The sequence below is a fragment of the Xenopus laevis genome, chromosome 6S (assembly GCF_017654675.1).
Source record: "Xenopus laevis strain J_2021 chromosome 6S, Xenopus_laevis_v10.1, whole genome shotgun sequence".
Taxonomy (NCBI): Eukaryota; Metazoa; Chordata; class Amphibia; order Anura; family Pipidae; genus Xenopus; species Xenopus laevis.
Window position 1 is genome coordinate 19,550,367 of NC_054382.1, and position 21,713 is coordinate 19,572,079.

The 21,713-nt window shown below is 38.9% G+C and overlaps 1 protein-coding gene across 4 annotated transcripts in view; it reads left to right on the plus strand.

Moving 5' to 3' along the window:
* The window catches only part of pip4k2a.S (phosphatidylinositol-5-phosphate 4-kinase S homeolog, type II, alpha), a 93,184-nt gene that overhangs the window by 43,300 nt on the left and 28,171 nt on the right, over positions 1–21,713 (plus strand). For all 4 annotated transcript variants that reach the window (XM_018269098.2, XM_018269097.2, XM_018269099.2 and 1 more), the window contains exon 3: positions 17,939–18,036. In XM_018269098.2, the coding sequence (XP_018124587.1) occupies positions 17,939–18,036 (98 nt within the window). The remainder of the gene's footprint in view (positions 1–17,938; positions 18,037–21,713) is intronic.

The window sequence follows — 21,713 nt, forward strand, 5'->3', positions numbered from 1 at the left end:
GTTCCATGTTGGATCCTTTCTAAATACTTAATTTCATTCTCTTGCATAATGGATTCCTGTCACAAAACAGTTTAAGCCAACTTTGTGGGTTAACATTTATTCAAGGTTAAAGTTTCAGCTACCTTAAAACACTATATTCAGCCAGAGTTCCAAGTATATTCTGGTCCTAATTATCTTTCTAATTGGGCTCCTAGAGAGGGACGCTGTGCCATTGAGGAGAGTTGAGAAACATACCTCAGATGAAAGTGCCCCAATGGTTGAAAAATTGCCACAAAAAATGGCCACAAACAGCCAATAAGCACTAGGGAATGCACCAAATCCAGGATTCGGTTTGGTATTTGGCCAGGATTCAGTCTTTTTCAGCAGAATTTGGATTCAGGCAAATCCTCATGCCTGGCCGAACTGAATCCTTAAAATCATGTGACTTTTCGTCACAAAACAAAGATGTAAAATAATTTTAACCACGTGCTGTGTGTGCAGTTCTCTTTCTTTCTTCCTGCCCCTGATTTGCATATGCAAATTAGGCTTCAGGTTAAGTATTCTGTTAAATCTTTCACGCAGCATTCGGGAGTTCGGCCGAATCCCAAATAGTGGATTTGGTGCATCCCTAATAAGCCCTGGTGCTGGTCATTCCAAGTGATTGCCAGAGAGGGGAGGGGAAAGAATTTTCTGCATTTTGCCATGAAGCTGTGAAGTGCTGGCGGGGGGCAACTTTAAAAAACAAACAAACCAGTTACCCCCAACCAGCTCCACCTTTGTTGTTTGTTGGGAATAATATTTTTGCCCAACTGGTGACCTTTAATGAAACTCAGGGATTCTGCTCAGCAGGGCCAAAGGTAAAAAAATTTATCAACTAAATGTATCAATTTAACACAGAGCTGCTTCATAAAGACATAAGAAGGTGAAAACTTTAAACTTCAGTATTAAAAAAATGGTTGAAAATAGAAGATGGAAAGTAATTGTAAACATTCTTTATTTGTGTCTGAAACAAACTGAACTGAAAAAATTGATGGAACAAACCCTTTAATGCATAACAATACCCAGCATAGATTAAAAATATCCATCCGATAGTGTTCAATGTAGGTTACATATAGGTTACATATGTGCTAGAAGCACTCTCCATATTCATCAGCAGATTAATTCTACTTGTATTACGACGTGGGTCTTTTTTTTTATTTTCATTAATCAATTTTGAAGATAATTCTATCACAGGATTTCTGAAGTTATTCTCTCTGTCTGCATTTTGATCTGGACTTGAAACCAAGGAACATAGTTCTGAATGAACTATTAATAATGTTTGTGGGTGAATAAATGAATGCTGCAACAGACAATAAACATTAAATCCTGATATTTTTATTTGCAGATGTAAACTAAATGTTGGCTGCTCGCACCATGTGCATCCCACCTAAATGCCATTTCCAGTGGCACAAGTGGTATACTAAACTTGCTACTGTTAATAGCATAACGTTGATATATGTAGATACACATCATAGAAAGACGCTCTTCAATTGTGCTGCACATTCAGTTTAGATACACTTTGAAGCAAAATGCCCAACAGGTGCTTTTGTATTTTACTTATAACATTTGCTGGTGTCGTACCTAATAAAGCCTTTCCTTTCTCTGCTTAAGTGTTAAGAGTACTGTAAAAAAAAAGTTCACCCCCCCCCCATTCCTCTCTCAGCAATCTGTCTCTCTTCTTGCAGCTTTGTGTCGGAGTTAGTTATTTTGAAAGACAGTTAGCTCTACCACATTGTCTAGCTATTTTCCGAATTGGCATCCATAGGGTGAATGCGCCTTCCGATGTCAGTCATTAGAGTGAGTCAGAGCACAGATAGGTACAGCTGTCTGTACAGGATTTTAATTCTCCTTCATCCTAAACTTCAAATGAAACATCCATAAAATTCCTCTAAAGATCTAAAGAATGTTCTGGCTGGGTGGTAACCAAAATCACAGCTGGGTCCGTATCTATAGTACAGGCTCTCTGAGTTTTGAGAATTTTGCAGTAGGTGTGTGTGTGTAAGCAGCTATAAGCTACTGAAGTACTTCTTGAGAGGTGAAGCTTTTTTTTCGAAGGATGAGAGAGATCTTGGCAGGAGAACAGTGAATACAGAGGTGACTGATGGGATTTATGCTTTGCACTCGTGCATTATGATGCATCATTCGTTCACATTTATGGGGCCTGTATACCGTGTCTGGTTTTGGTGCCAAGAAGCATCGGATGTCTGTTGCAAAATATAAATGTGTTAGATGGATTGTATAAAATGTGCCTTGGGTTCATTACATAATAAGCACTCACTGCATACAGGTAACCAGCATTTTCCACAGTGTTTTAATTCTTTTATTTTAAGGGCTAGTCCACACGAGGATATTCGGGGAGATTATGTCGCCTGGCGACTAATCGCCTCGTCTTTTGAGCGACTATCTCCCCGAACTGCCTCAGCGTTTTCCCCATAGGCTACAAAGAAAAGTCGCCTGCGCTAATGCGTTTTCATTGTGTTTCAAGCACTGGAGAATACCTTAATTTTGATTTATTTATTTAATTATCACTGGCCAGAAGGTTTGTCTGGATAAAAGGAGGCATCATGTAGTTCTTACAATAAACTATGAGAATTATTGGTCGTCAAAACTCATCGTCCCTTGGTGTAGCTAACCTTACCCTATACAACCCTAAAAAAGAGTTTACATGCTATTAATACTAGTATTTGCTGAGTATTATTTATGCAATACAAGAAAAGAAATCTGTAGTGTCATTCCCTTAATTTTGTAGTGTCATTCCCTTAATAGGCACCCTGTAATAAACACTAACTTATACAACCCAAGCACTGGTGCAGACAATAGGCTATTTAAACCAAGCTGAAATAATAATTGTTCTTGCCTCTTTTGCATCTCTCCTTGTTTCTTTTCTCAGTAGATACTAATAATACATTTCTATTTGTGCCATTGTTTAAGATCAGTAGATCCTACCCTGTACTGGAATGTTTAGTTTATCAGTCATCTATCTACTTTAATGCATTGTTAGCACCAAAAAACTAGAAGACCATTGTATTCCATAGTTTTGTATTAGATATTGATATACCAAACACATCTTATGATGGTTTCAGTTGCTTGTAACCCATCTCAGGCCAAGGCCTTACTTATTTATCATATTTAACACCCAGACATCACCCATCTGAAATATGTATTAAGATTGATTGGCACAACCATGGTGATAAGTCCTTATAAGAGGGATAGTGCTTCAATCCTTTCCAAAATCCGACCTTACTTACAAAGAGAGTTCTGCTGGTTATAACATACTGCTCAAAAATGTATGTTTTATTGTACAATAAGATACACAACAATATAATCACAGCTGGACAATTCCGTTAGACCCTTAAAAATTCCATAATGCCCATACTTCCATTGGGAATTTGTAAATGATTGTGCAGGGGCGGCTGTAAAGCCGCAACTATATTGTTGCATATTTTACAATAGAGGAAATTGTATATTTTTTGAGTAATAAGCTGTGCCCAGCAGAACCTGTTTGCAAGTAAGGTACTATATTAGAAACATCTAAAATAGCATAAGTAAAATTATTATTGACATCTGTCTGCCGTATTCATTGTCACATGCCTCCACAGTACAATGTTATTAAAATATTATGCACTCCCCTACAATTAAACATTATTTAGGTGCCCATTTATACCCAAGCTTTCATGATCAGACAGTCGTTCTTTGTTACAAAAGCCCGGCAAACTTTGGGCAAACTTACCAAGATTGCAGATGTTTTTTGTCAAGAAACACACGAAACGTTAACTCACCTGGGGTTTCCTTTATGGTGACTGAGCGCAAAAGCTCGGCCAATCATAAACGGGCCCCATAGACTCACCATTTTATGATATGATCAGTCAGGAGATATGTATGGGGATTAAGGATTCCCCATGGGCCTCAATGAAGCTCTAAAGAAGCTTAATATATTCATAAGACTAACCTCCCACCTTGGAACAGGTACCCCCAGGTTCTGGAGAGAATCCCCCCCTGATTAAATAAATGGATTAAAGAGATACACACCAAAATACGCATGGATAAGCTAACAACCCACAATAGTATGTGCTTCATGTGATTTTTATTCATAATCTAGTGGGCAAACAAGTGTCCCAATCTCTGGAATAGATCGATGGACTTATTTTATAATACAGACTCTTCTTGATTTTCTCAGCCCCCCTTTATCTCCTTCCACTCTGTTCTTTCCACTGCCACCATTTTGCCCCTAATCTGCCCACCATTCATCTTCCTATACCAACATCTTGCCATGCTCTATTGTGTTTTTCACTATATATAACCTATATAACCATGTCACTAACAATAAGGCCAAAGATTCTGCATCCTCAACAGTGATTAAGAAACGTATGTTCTTTGGCTAAATACTATCCAAAAGTCACTTATTGAAGAGGATATAGACCTTTTGGGCTGAGTAAAATCCATTAATAATTTTAGGGGACCACCTGTGACCCCTGGCATCCTATTGTTTAATCAAAATGAAGTGAATAACTAAATGCGAGGCTTATTTCTGTTTGCCCCACAGGTCTCATTATCTCATATCAGTGCTCTATGTGGTGTGATGTCCTTTAAATTACTGTTCTTGTCAAATGACAAGGAGAAAACATGCGATCCCTGGCGAGAGAGTATTGCCCGCATTATATTGCTTGACAATGTGCCAGAGAATTTATTTCCTGTTGGTGAATATTGTGCTGTTCTGTGTCAAAATGTGACGGGAATAGGGATGGAAAGAAAAATGACCACAGAGATACAACTTTATTCTCTTTGAGTGTTTTAATACGCTCAAAGAGGCAAATGTGTTCTTACTGTAAGAGCACAGCACACATAGCGTTTATTTATTATACTGTATTAAACAAAATTTGCCAAAAAACTTTGTTAAAAGCTGTGTAAAATAAATGGCGACGGTGTGTGTAATTTTATAACATGCGGACGCCAGATTTGACGCTGTTATTTTACATTGCTTCTGGTTGAAGTCAAATAAGGAAAAATTCGTAAACATTTTATGCCGTTTTTTTAAGTGTGTCCATGTGAGGTGTATTATCCTGCCTTTACACTGCATAATAAATGCCCCTTAGGGGGTTATGTAATAAAAGGCACTAAGTTTGCCCAGGGGCAGTAACCAATAGCAACCAATCAGCAGGTAGCATTTATTGGTCGCCTGTTTAAATGCAAACATCTTATTGGTTGCTATGGGTTACAGCTCCTAGGAAAATTAATGCCTTATATAACATATGGGGGTTAGTGTCTTTGATCTTGTGGCTGCCATAAAACTAAGGCTACTTTAAGGTAAGGGGTTGTTCACCTTCCAATCATTTTTTTTGGTTCAGTTGTTTTCAGACATTTTTTATTAAGTTTTCCAAAATTGAAGTTTAAAGTTTTATGTTCCTAAAGTTTTATTTTTCTGTCTTGGCAGTCGAATGATCCAGGTGCAGATTCTGAATAGGGATGGGCGAATTTGTCCCGTTTCGTTTTGCCAAAAATTTGCTGCCGGCGAAATGTCGCCGACACCCATTAAAGTCTATGGGCATCAAAAACATTGTGTTGTGCGGCAAAATTTTTTTGATGCGCGTCCTTTTTTTTGACGCACAACGCCATACAAGTCTATGGACGTCATTTCTGCGGCAAAACAAGGTGAAAAAATTCGCTCATCCCTAATTCTGAACTGTTACAATTTGCTCCATGAGTTGATCCATTTCTCAGCAGCATCTGTGGAATATTAGCAACTATTGTATCAAGTCTTATGGCTGCCTTTAATGAAATTTAGAAGAAACTCAGCATCACCAAACATATGAAATGTATCAACTAATGCAGCAATTTAGAACAGTTTACAGAGCAGCACCCTTAAGAAGTTGCTCATGCAAATGAAATAAAGTACATTTTAAAACATGGATTTTAAAGAGCATATTTGTTTATTCATTTGCGTATGCAGCCTCTTCAGTGTGTGAATATTCAAAATAGCAAAAATAGAACGCACTCTTATAAATGAATTGTACAAATACCTCCAAGTATTACCGTGTGCATAACAACCAAAAGTTTCTGGGGTTCCCACCCCCTTCCTCAGTGGAATATTGTGTTCCACCTGTGTTTGGTGCCTTTAAATGAATAAGCAGGGTTTATTCCTGCACTCCTAAACGTTTTAAAACTGACCTCTGGGGAACACAAGAAGAACCTCTCGTCTGTATGAACCCTAATTGTTAAAGGGACAATATATATTTGTGCTTTCAATAAGTAAAATAAATATGTTTTTGATTGAAAATGTCTTGTCTATTTAATTAAAAAAAATTAAAATGTAAAAAATAATTATTTTGTTTTTATCCGTAATGCACTTCTCGTTTCCTGTAATCAGGAGTGCTTGCATGAAAAGAGATAATTGGTTACCCCTTCCCAGTTGCTAGGTGTGTCTCAGGCTTACAGATAATTTTTTTTTAATTAAAACAATATGCAGTAGTAATTGAAACACAAGACTACAAACTAGGAGATTAGTCGCCCCGCAATTAATCTTTTTGAACCGGGTCAACTAATCTCTTCCGAATGCTTCCCCAGAGGCTAAAATACAAATCACCGCTGGGGAAACATATGCGGAGCGAAGATGCCTGACGTTTTCTTGCGAGGAAACTTGGGGCTACTTTGGAAATGTTTTCCCAGCAGTGATTCACATTTTTGCCTCTGGAGAAGCATTTAGAGGAAATTATTCGCCCTGGCTAGAGGAGAGTAAGGGTCTGGCCACACGGGCAGATACGGGGAGATTAGTCGGCAAGCGACAAATCTCCTATTCTTTGCGTCGCCTAATCTCCCCAAACTGCCTTCCACCGGCTAAAATGAAAATCGCCTGGGGGCAGGCACTCAGAGTACTTTGTTTTCCGAAGTCGCCCGTAATTGCCTCACGAGGAAACTTCGGGCGACTTCAGAAAAGGAAGAGCTCTGAGTGCCTGCCCCCAGGCGATTTTCATTTTAGCCGGCGGCAGGCAGATCGGGGAGATTAGTCGACGCAAAGAAGGGGAGATTTGTCGTCTGCCCGTGTGGCCAGACCCTAATAGTGGGGTGACAAATCTCCTAGTCTTCCCTTATCCATTAAAATCTAGTTTAACACTGGTGTATATCTCCCTTTATAGTACAGAAATTGTTCTGCTCGTAATTGACTATGAATGCAGTCGAAAATTAGAGCCCTGTGTGTAAAATATATAAGATTTTCTTTTTTTTTTTTTTCCGCTTTTATTTTTTTATAATCTCAGATATTCTATAAAGGGCTCCAAATAATTAACCTGTCAAGTTTTGACTCGTTTCCACAGCCATAATAATTTTCCAAGATTTTGAATGTGGTAAAACAGACTTTTTACCTCTGTGATACCGAAGATTATTTGTGTTTCTAATTAGTGTAATTACAGTTCAAAAAATGTAATTAATCACTTTGCATGAAAAAAAAAACCCACCAGCCGAGATCCAGCTGTTTCTAGATTGGCACAGTTGTGCGTTTGAGGAGAAAAGCATTGATTCTCTTGTCTTTCTGTAGAAGAAGTCGGCATATTTCACTATTCAAATATAGCCGTGGTACCTCTTATCCAGAATGCTTGGGACCTGGGGTTTCCAGCTAAGGGATCTTTATGTAATTTGGATCTCCATACCATAAGCCTACTAAAATAGAATTTAAACATGAATTAAACCCAATAGGATTGTTTTTCATCCAATAAGGATTAATTATGTCTTAGCTGGGATCAAGTACAAGGCACTGTTTTATTATTACAGAGACAAAAAAGGAAAACATTTTTTAAATTTCAATTATTTGATTAAAATGTAGTCTATGAGAAATGGCCTTCACGTTATTCGGAGCTTTCTGGATAACTGGTTTCTGGATAATGAATCCCATTTCCTGGACTATTACTCAAGCTCACATTCTTCTTCTACAATGGGTGGAGGTGTATCATCCTTTCCTTTCTTTTATCTTTCTTTTTCTTCTGCTGTTGCTCTTAATGGTGTGGAGAGCCATCTAAGCACCTGGGGTTTCCACAGAAGGATTGTAACTGGCTATTTGGGAGCCCAATGTATATTATATTTATTACCAATACCAGAAACAAATTTATCAACCACTTTCTTAGAGCATAAAATAGACAAGAGCAACAAGCCGTTGTGCTGCACTTATACTAATGGACCTTTTATTAGCCTTTCAAAGTTCTAGATGTTTTTGATTTTTTTCACTAGTAATTGTCTCAAAAACTGGAAGAGATTTTTGTATTTTTTAACACGTTTTTTTTTCCATTCGTACTTTGAGTCTTTTAATAACTTTCATGGCAGTCATGGTTTTAGAGAAAAATAATTTAATTCTGTTTTCAAAACAAAAATTCGAACTTCAATAAATGGGCCCCTAGCCCCCCACCTGCCAGTATCCCAAGGGGATGCAAATTTTGATGATTTAAGTGATATAAAATTATTAAAAAAATTGTAAAGAGTTAAAAAAAAGTTTCATTCATGTCTTGGGGGATTAAAAAACTCTTACATTATGGACCCTATTCTGGCATTCATAGTTGCTTTTCTTTAGTCAAGAGCTGAAAATAAAATCTGTAGCTTGTGAAGTGGAATGCCCTGATCTCTGTTGAAGTTGTGTGGCCTTCCAAGGTAGGGCAAGGTTGTAATAACCAAGTTCTCATTACAGTGTGTTCTGGCTTAACTTTAGCCTCTGTCCATCCCTCCGTTTACTGCCCCACTTCTTCTGCCATGTGCTCCCTTTTATATTCTCGCGCAGGCCCCATCCTATTATGTGATGTCACAGTGGGACGGGACAGGGTATATAAAGAAGGAAGCGAGCCGGGTGCTGGTTGAATTTTAGTAGACCCATACATCACTATTATACAGGGGTTATTGGCTCCAAACACTAGTGGCCCTGCGTGAAACCAATTTATAAAAACCCACAGACCATGACCAGAACTGCAACCTGCATATTTACCCACTTTGATCTTCTACCCGACCCCAACTCGCAACAGCCTTATCCGTAACCCGATCTTCAACCCCCCGACTACCATTAAACAGGAAGTGATGTTGCTGCAAACTGGAAGTGACATCATTAGAAGTGGGTGGGACAGAAAAAGATTTTGTAAAATTTTAAAAGGAGTAAAATATCTATACCCGCAGGCCCGGACTGGCAATCTGTGGGTTCTGGCAAATGCCAGAGTGGCTGCTAGAAGGTCCCATAGAAAGTCAGTATTTAGTGGGCTGGTGGGGGCTGTTTGGGCCTCTGTGTACCTGAAATGCCAGGGCCTATTTTAATTCTCAGTCCGGACCTGTATACCCGCACCTGAAAATCCCACCCTCATCCCGCAGGGTACCTGCTTTTTTGCTTGTAACCAGCGGGTACCCGACCCGCTGCAGGACTCTACCCTGTACACCTGTCCATATACATTATTTGTCCTCAAGTAGTTCTTTAGCCTATGGCATCATGCTTATATTCTGTCATTTCCTGTTTATTATCCAGTGTCTGTTTATCTGCTAGTATTTTTATCTGCTATTCCTGTGAGGGCTGCATGTATGTACCTGCACTTTCTGCTTTTTCCATCTGCAGCAAATGTGTTTTTAAAGCCAAGGTAAGCATTGTATATAATTTTCGAATAGCCAGGTACGGGGATATATTTATTTACATGGAAAACATTTTGTTTTCCACTTTGAGAGGGGCTTTGATGTATTTTAGTGCTTTACTGGTTGGTCTACACCGGCCAAAGAATAAAGATCAGAAGGCTTATCTAGCATAAACATGATATGTGCTAAATATTGGCTCTAATCAATATTTTTATTTTACCATTGTGCAGTGTATTTCCTATGGCCCATTTTCTATACAGGCACCCAATGGGGTGGCCCTTAGGTCATACTTGGGAACCCATCAACAGACACTTGCAATTAAATCCAGCATGACGCAGAGGGGAGAGTGGGGTGTACCCCTCTCTTTGGCTGATACTTACATAGCCTTCTTTTTCACAAGAAATCTTCCGGTTGCTAGGGATGAGTACTGCTCAAGTCAGGTGGACGCTCTTTCCAAACACACAAGGTTTTCCCTTAGGAGAATTCAATATACATTCAGTACATTATCTGGAAAACTCTTATCCAGAAAGTTCAGACTAATGAAAAGGTCGTCTCCCATAGACTCCACTTTATCCAAATATTTAAAATGTTAAAAGATGATTTCCCTTTTCTCTGTAATAAAACAGTACCTTGTACTTGATCTAAACTAAGATATAATTAATCCTTAGTGGAAGCAAACCCAGACTATTGGGTTTATTTAATGTTTACATGATGTTCTAGTTGATCCGTTATCCTGGATAACAGATCCCATACCTGTATTAAAAAAAATAATGTTAATAGGTCGATTTATTCACCTATTTACCATAACCAAACTTTTAAGGCTTATGTTTAATATAGGTGCGTAAGTCCAAGAACTTTTTAAATTTTTTACATTTTTACATTTTTTAGAAACTTCCAAAATTGCCCAAACTTTGCCTGCAGCGGCAGTAAGCCGAGTGAGCTCCTGCAAAGGTGTTTCAAGCAGCTGTCAATTTGTAACATGGCAATATCCATTTGATGCCCCAATGGTGGGGACGCTTTGCAGCTTCCCCGTAGGCTGACAAAAACTGCAAAGTATAAATTGTGTTAACATAGGTAATTTTCCTTCATTTGTCAGTGGTTCAACAAATTGCCTTGATATACAGTTTTTCAGATGGTCATGGTCGTGGCCAGATATCGATCGGGAAGACCCATCGGAAGCCCCCATACACGGGCAGATAAGCTGCCGAATTGGACTAAAGGACCGATATTATCAGCTTTATCTGCCCGTGTATGGCCATCTTTAGTGGTAGTTATATCCGTGCGGGAATATAATTTCCGCCTTTTCTTGCTACTACTAACAGTGCAAGAACAGGCAAAAAATTTGCCAGCGTGACGTCATTTCGGTCTTCGACGATTTACTAACGGTTGCCGGTGTAACTTCGCTAGCAAAGGAGATAGACTCTAGTGGTACTTTGCTCCCTAACGCCTGGCGAATTTGCGCTCTGGCGAATGGATATAACTACGCAAATTCACTAAGATGCGGATTTTATTGAACGTTACTTCTTGCGTCAGACTTGCTTCGCTTGGCACAGTAACGCTAGTGCAACTTCGCCAGCGTTCGGCGGCCTGGATGCAACTTCGGATTTTAGTGAATTAGCATTGTCCTGGCGAATCTACGCCAGGCGAAGTGTTGCGCTGTGAGCGAAGCTGTCGCTGGCGAATTTTCGGAGGTTAGTGAATTTGCCCCTTGAATGGGGTTATTCATTGTTTGCAGTCTGTTTTCATTATTCCCTATGAGGTTGTTGCGCTCATTCGATATGGTGCAATGACTGCAGCTGATGCAGGGAATGGCAGGTGGTTGCAACTTTAAACCAGCTTGACTACTTTCAGCTGTTCTACCCAGCTGCCACTGAGTTTAATGGAGCAAAGCATCCTCGAGCATGTTATTATCTATGTCACATCCATTTTAAAAATCTCAGCTGCAGAATCACAGCACGTTTTTTCTCCCCCAAGCTTATTGTGAATTGAGATTTAACTGAAAAAGTGACCACTACAGTTACCAGTGTCAACGAACCAGTAGTTGTTCAGATACAATAAAATCCTTGTATACAATGTTATAAATCAAATTATATCGCTGGTGCAGCTCCAAGCAGAGCATCTACAGATGGATCTGTATGATGGTGTTGGCTGCATTTTTTATCATTCTTGTTTTTAAACAAGCATGATAAAGGTTGGGCAGTTTCATAACCAGTGCTGAGCTTTAAGGAGATGGGTGGGTGACTTGTGGGAAAAGGTACAACATCTGCTATGATAGTCTGGAAGGTGCACACAGACCTTAAAATATACCGGTAATGATATTTGATGGAAATGAAAAGTCTCTTTCTGTAAATGTTTCTTTAAAGGTTTTAAGAATTGTTTTTGTCGTCCCCTGCCTTCGCTTATTAGCTCCTCAAATAACACTTAGTCCTGGTGGGTTAAAGGGTCACTATACACTAACATTTTCCAGGAATATAACGATGAGTGCAGGGAATATCTCTGCTGGCATAATATTTAGGGTAAGAATCAGTATGGCACCATCCACAATTTCCATTTCCATTTTAAAAAACTTTTATTTCCTTCACATGGCTTTTAGATTTCTGACATGCAATATTTTAGGCCCCAATATAGGCCTTTTTTCAAGCTTAAAGGACAAGGAAAGTCTAAAATAGAATAAGGCTAGAAATGCTGTATTTTGTATACTAAACATAAACATGAACTTACTGCACCACAAAGCCCAATCAAACAAATGATTTATGCTTTCAAAGTTGGCCACAGGGGGCTGTCATCTTGTAACTTTGTTAAACATCTTTGCAAGACTAAGACTGTGCACATGCTCAGTGTGGTCTGGGCTGCTTAGGGATCGTCATAAACAAAGCTGCTTGAGTTCTGCATGGCTGGTAAGTAAGGTGGGGGCTCCCTCTGCTGTTCATAAGTATGATTGTTTCCCTGCTCAGCAGTTAGGGACCGTCTGACAATTCCTATCCAAAGCAGTAAATGAAGGGAGAATTTCACTGCATACAGTCAGGTTTCTTATAAAAACGTTACACATTTTTTAAATAAAGTATATTGGAGATAGGTTTCTTTTTCATTAAAGAAAGTAAAAATGGGATTGTATTTTTTGCCTTTCCATGTCCTTTAAGGCTTTTTAAAATTTAAATGGAAATTGTGGATGGTGCCATGCTGATTCTTGCCTTGTTGTTGCCTGCTGGAGTGAACACGAAACATTATTCATCTTTTTTTGAGTCTGAAAAGTTTGGTGAGAGCTGACTATATTCCACTACTATGAGATTTAGGGTATCTGTCGTCACAGGTTATGAGGGGTCCCTGCTAAGGCATCATTTATGGTTTCATTTGAATTCATATCATACCACGCTACTAAGCGATGCCCGTTTCTGGCTGCTGTAAAACCAAAATATAAGAAGTAGACTGTGGGAAGGCAATGGCTGCCTAGGCAATGTTAAAACTGCAAGATGAGCCTTTAACATTACTACAAAGGGGGATATAGAAATGGAATATAATTATGCTTTAATATTTTAATATTTCCATTATAAAGATGCATTTTGGGAGTATAGAGGCCCTACTTCCTAGGCTAGGGGCCCAACTGTGGCATTAGAAAAGTTATTGTTCCCTTAATATGTAGAAAACGTATATCATACAGTGTCCTTGGGGAATACAGATGGAGAAGACCTGTATGTTGAGTGGAAAAAGTGTTTTAGCAGATGCCTCTTTTAATATTTGCTGCATTGTTAGATTTCAAAGCTAGCCGGCAGGGAATAATAGAATAATCTAGGGCCTTTGGCTTGTTATTCTACATCTGAGAACCTCTGGCACAAGTAGAAGAGACTTCCCCTGCTGGCACCACTATCTTTTGTTCAAAGAACAGATCCCTTTCATTTATTGTTTTAATTAAAACAAATTGTGTTTCCGTTCTTGTTCGGTCACTGTATCTTCCAGCGACATTTTTATGCCGAGATTTCATTTTCATGCCAGGGGAAGAGCTCTGGTTCTAATTATTTTCATTGCTTTGTCAGTAGTTTATTTATCATTTATACTTACATTTATCAAAGATCAAAAATCGAGTGCACTTGATAAAACTCATTTGCAGACTTTGTTCTTATTATATTTTTAAAGTTTGCAACAATGTTAAATTTAGGCTGTGTCCCAATCTAATCTAATCTGATTTAATCTGGTTGATTCATTATATAGAGTGCAAGTGAAATTTGATCGTAGTTTAAGTAAGTGTTTTTTTGGCCCAGATCACTCCACATCTTTAAAAAAATTAACATCATTTAATCTCATAGTAGAGCTCCGTGCAGACTTCAAGTGGTTTCCTTGATATAGATAAGAAAAACATCCAGTAATGTTCTCTTCGCTTCTGTCACCAGGATCAAAGATAAATTGAAATAAGGTTGATTATAGAACTTGTGTGTGTGTAATAAAAAATAAGCAAATCCCTTACAGGTGCATTATAGAGCATGCAGAGGTTTACGTATACAGTGATTAAATGTTTAAAAGTTTATTTCCCTGTATTTCCAGTGCCTCCTTCTTTATACATGTAATCATGTATATCATAATGAATATTGAAACCTTTAAAGGAGAACCAAACCCTAAAAATTTATATGACTATTAATTAGGGATGCACCGAATCCACTGTTTTGGATTTGGCTGAACCCCCGAATCCTTCACGAAAGATTCGGCCGAATACCGAACCGAATCGGAACCCTAATTTGCATATGCAAATTAGGGAAAAGCATTTTTACTTCCTTGTTTTCTGACAAAAAGTCAATTCCCTCTCTGCTTCTAATTTGCATATGCAAATTCGGGTTTGGTTCGGCCAAACCCGAATCCTGCTGAAAAAGGCAGAATCCCGAACCGAAACCTTGATTCGGTGCATTCCTACTATAAATGCCATATTTCATATAGTGAACTTATTACACCAGCCTAAAGTTTCAGCTTCTCAATAACAACAATGATCCAAGACTTCAAACTTGTCAGAGGAGGGTGATCATTTTGGAAAGTGTCTGTGACACTCACATGCTCAGTGGGCTCAGAGCAGCTGTTGAGAAGCTAAGTTTAGGGGTCATCTCAAATTATCAAGCAGAAAATTAGGTTGGCCTGTAGTATAAGCTGGTGTTAAATTCTGATGCTAGTCGCACTGGTTTCTGCTGCCATGTAGTAATTATCTGTATTAATTACTAATCAGCCTTATATTGTGACATTTCTATTCTATGTGTACTGTATATTGTGAGTGGGTCCCTAAGCTCAGTAAGTGACAGCAGCACAGAGCATGTGAAGTGAATCAGCAGAAAAGAAGATGGGGAGCTATTGGGGCATCTTTGGAGACACAGATCTTCAGTGTTAACAGCATTGGGCATGTTCTTTTATGCAACTAACCAGCCTTCAAACCAGACATTCAAATATAAATCAAATGCCTCTTTTGAAGCAAAAAGGGATTAGTGATCTATCCCTTGTTTTAGTTGTGGAGATGAGATCCAAGCAAGGACTATACTGTACAGACTGGGGTTAAAAGGGCAGTAGTACAAGGATAGAAGCGTGGGTTACAGAAAAGAGCACCTGATTGATACGGAAGACATTAAAATGCAACAGTTGTGCTGATTAATTGATGGAATCTTGCCAGTTTGATGTTCTCTTTAGCAGAGAAGGCTCTCATGTTCTCTAGTAGCCCTCTAGGTCACCTTCTGTTCCACTGTTGAACTCCCGATTCACTCTTGTGGATATCACTAGTGCGGCAATACTGAATCATGCAAGAGACTGCAAAACAGACCTTTTCAACTAAGGGCTTTAGATCCTTTTTGCCTTTTACAGTCAACTAAAACTAAAAATTGGTCTCTGCAGTTACGTGCTGCTTTTATTATAGGAGTCTTTACTAGTAAATGTATCCAACCTCTGGAAGTGATGGGGGTGTATTTATCAAAGAGTGAAGTTAGAGATCGCCACAGTCCGCTAGAGTGAAATTCCGCCACTCTCCATTCATTTTTATGGGACTTTGAAAGGCGTATTTATCAAAGGATGAACTTTCACCCATTGATAAATACTCTTTTAAAAATTCCATAGAAATGAATGGGGAGTGGTGGAATTTCACTCTAGAGGAATGTGGCGATCTCTAACTTTACTCTTTGATAAATATACCCAAGGGATGGTAACAGGTTGTAAAACATTTGAAAGCTGTGAATCGTTTGCAGAAGAAAAGCAGAAATAGTGAGCTTAAGGGCTCTTACTCATGAGCGTTTTTACCTGCGCTCCCCTGCGTTCCGTTTTTCGGCGTTCAGCCGCAGGGGAGCGCAGGAATAGACGCATTTCATTATTTCAAATGGGGCTGTACTCACACAGGCACGTGTAGGCGCCGAACGCAGGAAAAATGCAGCATGTTGCGTCTCAACCTGCGTTCGGCACCTACATGCGCCTGTGTGAGTACAGCCCCATTTGAAATAATGAAATGCGTCTATTTCTGCACTCCCCTGCGGCTGAACGCCAAAAAACGGAACGCAGGGGAGCGCAGGTAAAAACGCTCATGAGTAAGAGCCCTAATTGTACCCATTTACTACAAATAACTTGTATGGTTCTTAATACGATGCTCTATCCCCCTGGGTAACAGAAATACCTTGACTCTCTAGCTTTGTATTGTCTTTAATTCCGAAGCAATAATCATCTTTGTTAAATATCATGGTCATCATGCTCTAAACAATTTTTTATATAACTTGTTAACCTAATAAATTACAGAGATAAGAAAACATTTCCACTCCCCTGGGAGTTTTAATTTGTTTAATTAAAATTTCATTGGCACAGCTGTTAATGCCTGTTGATTCTGTCAGTAGTCAACTTAGCAATAGTTCAGTTACCATGAAGGGATGGGGCAGTGTAAAATGATTGTCTTAGAACCCTCATAGTCCAGGTATGGAATCTGGAAATGCGTTATCCAGAAAGTTCCAAATTATGGAAAGGCCTTCTCCATTATAATCAAATAATCCAAATTTTAAAAAAATATTTCCTTTTTCTCCGTGATAATAAAACAGTATTTTGTAATTGATCCATAATAAGATATAATAATCCTTATTGGAAGCAAAACCAGCATATTGTTTTTTTTTTAATGTTGACATAATTTTCTAGTAGTTTTAAGATATGGAAAGACCCGTGATCTGGAAACCTAGCATTCTGGATAATAGGTCCCATATCTGTATATAACAGTGAGTAAGTGTCCGAGGCAGCACTAAGCACACAAAGAGGTGTTTTTCATGATGTAGAAAGCTGTCTATTTTTAAAATGATTGTATAATATATCCCTTTTTCAAGAAATGCACTAAATCAAACATATTTGGTTTTGGCAATTTAACGCTATATTAAATTTATAGTCCTGGTTGAATTTGTTTGGATGCTAATGACACAAATCACAAACCATATGTGTTTGTCTTCTTGGCATTGATGTGTCAAATAAATGTAAGGTATATTTATATTTTACTAACATGCACATTATACATGCTCACCCCTTCCCCCTCAAAGCATTAAAAGATTTCAAATCTATGTACCCCTTTCAATTTTTGATGTTTTGTTTATATAGCCCAGAAGAGAAGGAACAATGCAGTGACCAGCTTACACGTCAATGCCTTTTTATTCTATTGAACCTGATGTTATTGCATCTTTATTAAAGGGGTGGTTCTTTTCTTATCTTATAGAACGACCAATTCTAAGCAACTTTTCAATTGGTTTTCATTGTTTATTTTTTATAGTTTTATAGTTATTTGTATTTTTCTTCTGATTCTTTGCAGCTTTCAAATGGGCATCGCTGTCCCCTTATGAAAAAACAAATATTCTGTTAGGCTACAAATGTATTGTTATTGCTAATTTTTATTACTGATCCTTCTATTCAGACTCTCTCCTATTCATATTCCAGTCTCTTATGCAAATCAATGCATGTTTGCTAGGGTAATTTGGGCCCTAGTTACCAGATTGCTTAAACTGCAAATTGAAGAACTGCTGAATAAAAAGCTAAATAACTCAAAAACCTTCAAAAATAAAAAATGAAAACAAATTGCAAATTATCTCAGAATATCACTCTCTACATCATACTAAAAGTTATCTCAAAGGTGAACAACCCCATCTGTATATGTATATGTAATCGAAATTGTTCAAGATACCAGGCGGCAACTAAACCTGTATATTACATTGCTGTTATTCTTTCTATATCTATTATACAAAGAAAGGTTACATTGGAACCCTAGTGCCAGCTTGGTACTCTGAATCCAAGTTGCTTATTTATTCATATTTGATAAATTAAATTTTTTATCAACGTGCTGTTTTTTATTGTGTCTCTCTTCCCGCAGATCAGTGAACTCAGCCATGTCCAGATACCCATCATGTTGATGCCAGATGACTTCAAAGCCTATTCTAAAATCAAGGTGGACAATCACCTTTTTAACAAGTAGGTGACACTATAAGAGCCAGCATTGATGCCACTATTGGTTTCTCTATCTGTCCAAACTTTCATTCCAGCCTTCCTACTCTTCTGTTTGATCATTTTTTGTTTCTTCTTTTGGTACATCTAAGGCTTCTTGTGTTCTCTTGTTCCTCCGCTCTCCTTTCTTTTAGGGACCGTTCAGTGTAAAAAAAACTGGGTAAATAGATAGGCTGTGCAAAATATAAAATGTTTCTAATATAGTTAGTTAGCCAAAAATGTCATCTATTAAAGTTGGAGTGACTGGATGTGTAACATAACAGAACACAACTTCCTGCTTTTCAGATCTCTAACTCTGAGTTAGTCAATGACTTCAGGCGGGGCCACATGGGACATAACTGTTCAGTGAGTTTGCAATTTATCCTCAGCATGCAGAACAGATTCAAAATCAAACAGTTATGACCCATGTGCCCCCCCCTCAAGTCACTGATTGGTTACTGCCTGGTACCCAATCAGTGGAAACCAAGAGAGCTGCAAAGCAGGAAGTAGTGATCTGGCTATTATGTTAAACAGTTACCGTATATACTCGAGTATAAGCCGAGTTTTTCAGCAGCCAAAATAAACTGAAAAAGTCTACCTCGGCTTATACTAGAGTCATTACGGTACCTAGTTGATCAACGCGACGTTCCCCCGGCAACTCGCACACTTCCTGATTATGCGCATCTCCTAGCACAGCAGCCTCCTATAGCACCGCCCTCTACTCGAGGAGCCGCTCCTTAGCGACCCGTGATTGACTGCCTACGACGACGTCTGTCATCACTCAGTCCCGCCGTCAGCCGCACGTCAGGGAAGGGCGGATCGTTTAGCTTGTTCGATTGCGTGTTTTGGCTCGTACCCCTGCAGGGCAAATAATAACAGCAAGCCCCATCATGTTGCTGTGCAGTGTCAATGCAGCTGCAAGGAACACTTTATGCTGCGCAATAAGGGAGCTGCCTTATTAAAAAGGGAATGACAGGCAACAAAAGTGTATCTACTAAGGAACGTATAAGCCAATGATTTTCTGCTGGATTCATTGCAGTCATCTCCTGGAAAGCCTACACCGTGCCCTCACCTCCCTCCCTTTCCTCTACTGCATGGATGTAAGTTATTCACCTACTGTATTCTCCCTTGCTGTGAACTGCTGGAGCAGGCATCCTCACCCTATGGCCTATATGTACTACAACTCCCAGCACTGTGTAATCTGTCTGTGCCACTGCTTTGGCCTCAGTCTTTTGGGCTGTGTGTAGAATAAAGTGCATGGAATTGCTATTTAAATATATATGGAGAGGACTGCTTGTTTTTCCATATGTAGCATGGGAGGAAAATTACCAGTAGCTGCTGCATTTCTCACCCTAGGCTTATACAAGAGTCAATAAGTTTTCCCAGTTTTTGTAGGTAAAATTAGGTACCTCGTCTTATACTCGGGTCGGCTTATACACGAGTATATACGGTACTCTCTCCAGCATTTATACATTACATTTTTAGCTAACTAACTATATTAGAAACATGTTTTATTTTGCACATACTATCTATTTACCCAGTTTTTATTTTTACACTGAATAATTCCTTTAATCATCTCTTTTTTTACTTTTTCATTGTTTGTTAGTGATGTGCTGGCCAGCCCAAAACCCATGGGACCTGCGGGTTGTGTGGATTAGGGCCCACTTCGACACACTGTGGGTTTTGGGCAGATGCGAGTTGAGCCGGTGACCTTTTCTGTGCCAACTTCTGCAGCCACTATTTATAGGTGCATGTCTGCCCTACCCCACCCCTTTTGTGATGTCAGAGATGAGTGGGTTTATAAATAGAAGTGCCAGTCGGGTGCAGGTTGACCCTCATATAGCTATTGGTTATCATTTTATTGCATCCATTCTTCTGCATTGTTCCCTTTAGCAAAGTGCGGGTAGACAAAAAGTCGACCCGCACTTTTATTTATATACTCTCACCTGACCAGGCCATCTCTAATTTCACAAAAGGTGCAGGGCAGGCGCGCACCTATAAATACTAGGGATGCACCGAATCCAGGATTCGGTTCGGGATTCGGCCTTTTTCAGCAGGATTCGGGCGAATCCTTGTGTCCAGCCGAACCGAATCCGAATCCTAATTTGCAAATGCAAATTAGGGGCGGAGAGGGAAATCACGTGACTTTTTGTCACAAAACAAGGAAGTAAAAAATGTTTTCCCCTTCCCACACCTAATTTGCATATGTAAATTAGGGTTCAGATTCGTTTCGGTATTCGGTTGAATCCTTCGAGAAGGATTCGGGGGTTCGGCAGAATCCAAAATAGTGGATTCAGTGCATCCCTAATAAATACAGCCTGTTGGAAGGATAAGCTGGTACAGTAAAGTCTCCTTTTCAACCTGCCCCTGACCCCGCAAACTGTGTGTGTCGAGCTGAACCCGATTGATAGATTTCGGGCCAGCCCACAGATCACTTGTTTCTTTGGTTTTTTTTTTCATTTCTGTCTTCTTTCTCTGCAGTGGTGCAACTACCATGCAAATGACCAAGCAGGTAGCTGGGCTGGTACATACACTGTACTATACCTTTTATTTGACCCCTCTTTTCCTTTAAATTTCTTGTTCATTCCAGCTCTCCTTAATATGGAACAGGAATATTCTTTCCCAACAGTTAGGCTTTATTTTATCATACTTTCCATTTTGATGTCCAAGTAGGTACTTTATGTAGTTGTGTCCTTCCAAAGAGAGTAAAATTATTTGTCACCGCACAGTTTCACAATGGTAATATTGCCAGATGAATATATCGGTCACCTTACGTGCAATATCAAGGACTCTGTATTTCGTGAAATCATAAAAATAGGGAGTATCCAGCTAGAAGAACTGGAAGTGTAAGGGGCATCTGGAATGAAATGAAAGAGGAACTATATTGTGGAAATGAAAATGTAATATCAGCTTCCTCATACTGAAATAAGAAACTTTCTAAATACATCAATTAAATATTCTGCATTGTTTCTGAAATCAAGTTTATATTCACAAATCCTCTCTCAGCATCTGTTTCTCTTCATTCTGCCTTCTTGCAGCAGTTGGGAGTCAGGTGAATGATCCAATATATCTTTCCTAGCAGATGTATTAGTGCTTAAAGTGATACTGACACTAAAAAATGAATTTTAGCATATGAATGTACATTAAATGTTACCTATAGGTCATGTTGATCATTTTTTGCTGAGAGGTTTGTTTTTGTATATAATTGTTAGTTGAAGTTCCTAAGCCTGACTCTCTGACACTCTGACTTTGCCAACCTGACTGTCCCATCTCAGCCTGTTAGTTACAGTTTCTAATGCTAACGGACTCCTGCTGCACAAATATGGCAGCCCCCTCATACAGGAACATGGGGGATCAGATAGATAATGTAAAAGCATCATGCAAATACTTTATGGCAAAGTTAGAAGTAGCTTGCAAAGCCAATATTATAATAGATGTAAAAAAAAGTTTAATTTCAGGTGTCAGTATCTCTTTAACTGATTCCAGATCAAACAAAATAACTGCCTTTGTCACAAATTCTGCATGTAGAGAGACAGGATTTCTGGTGATTTTAATAGAGAGAGCTGTAATACATCTGCTAGTAAAGGGAGCCCCCCTATAAGATATATTGGGTGCAACTGTCAATGAATATCTGACACCCAACTACTGCATAAAGAGAGAATGAA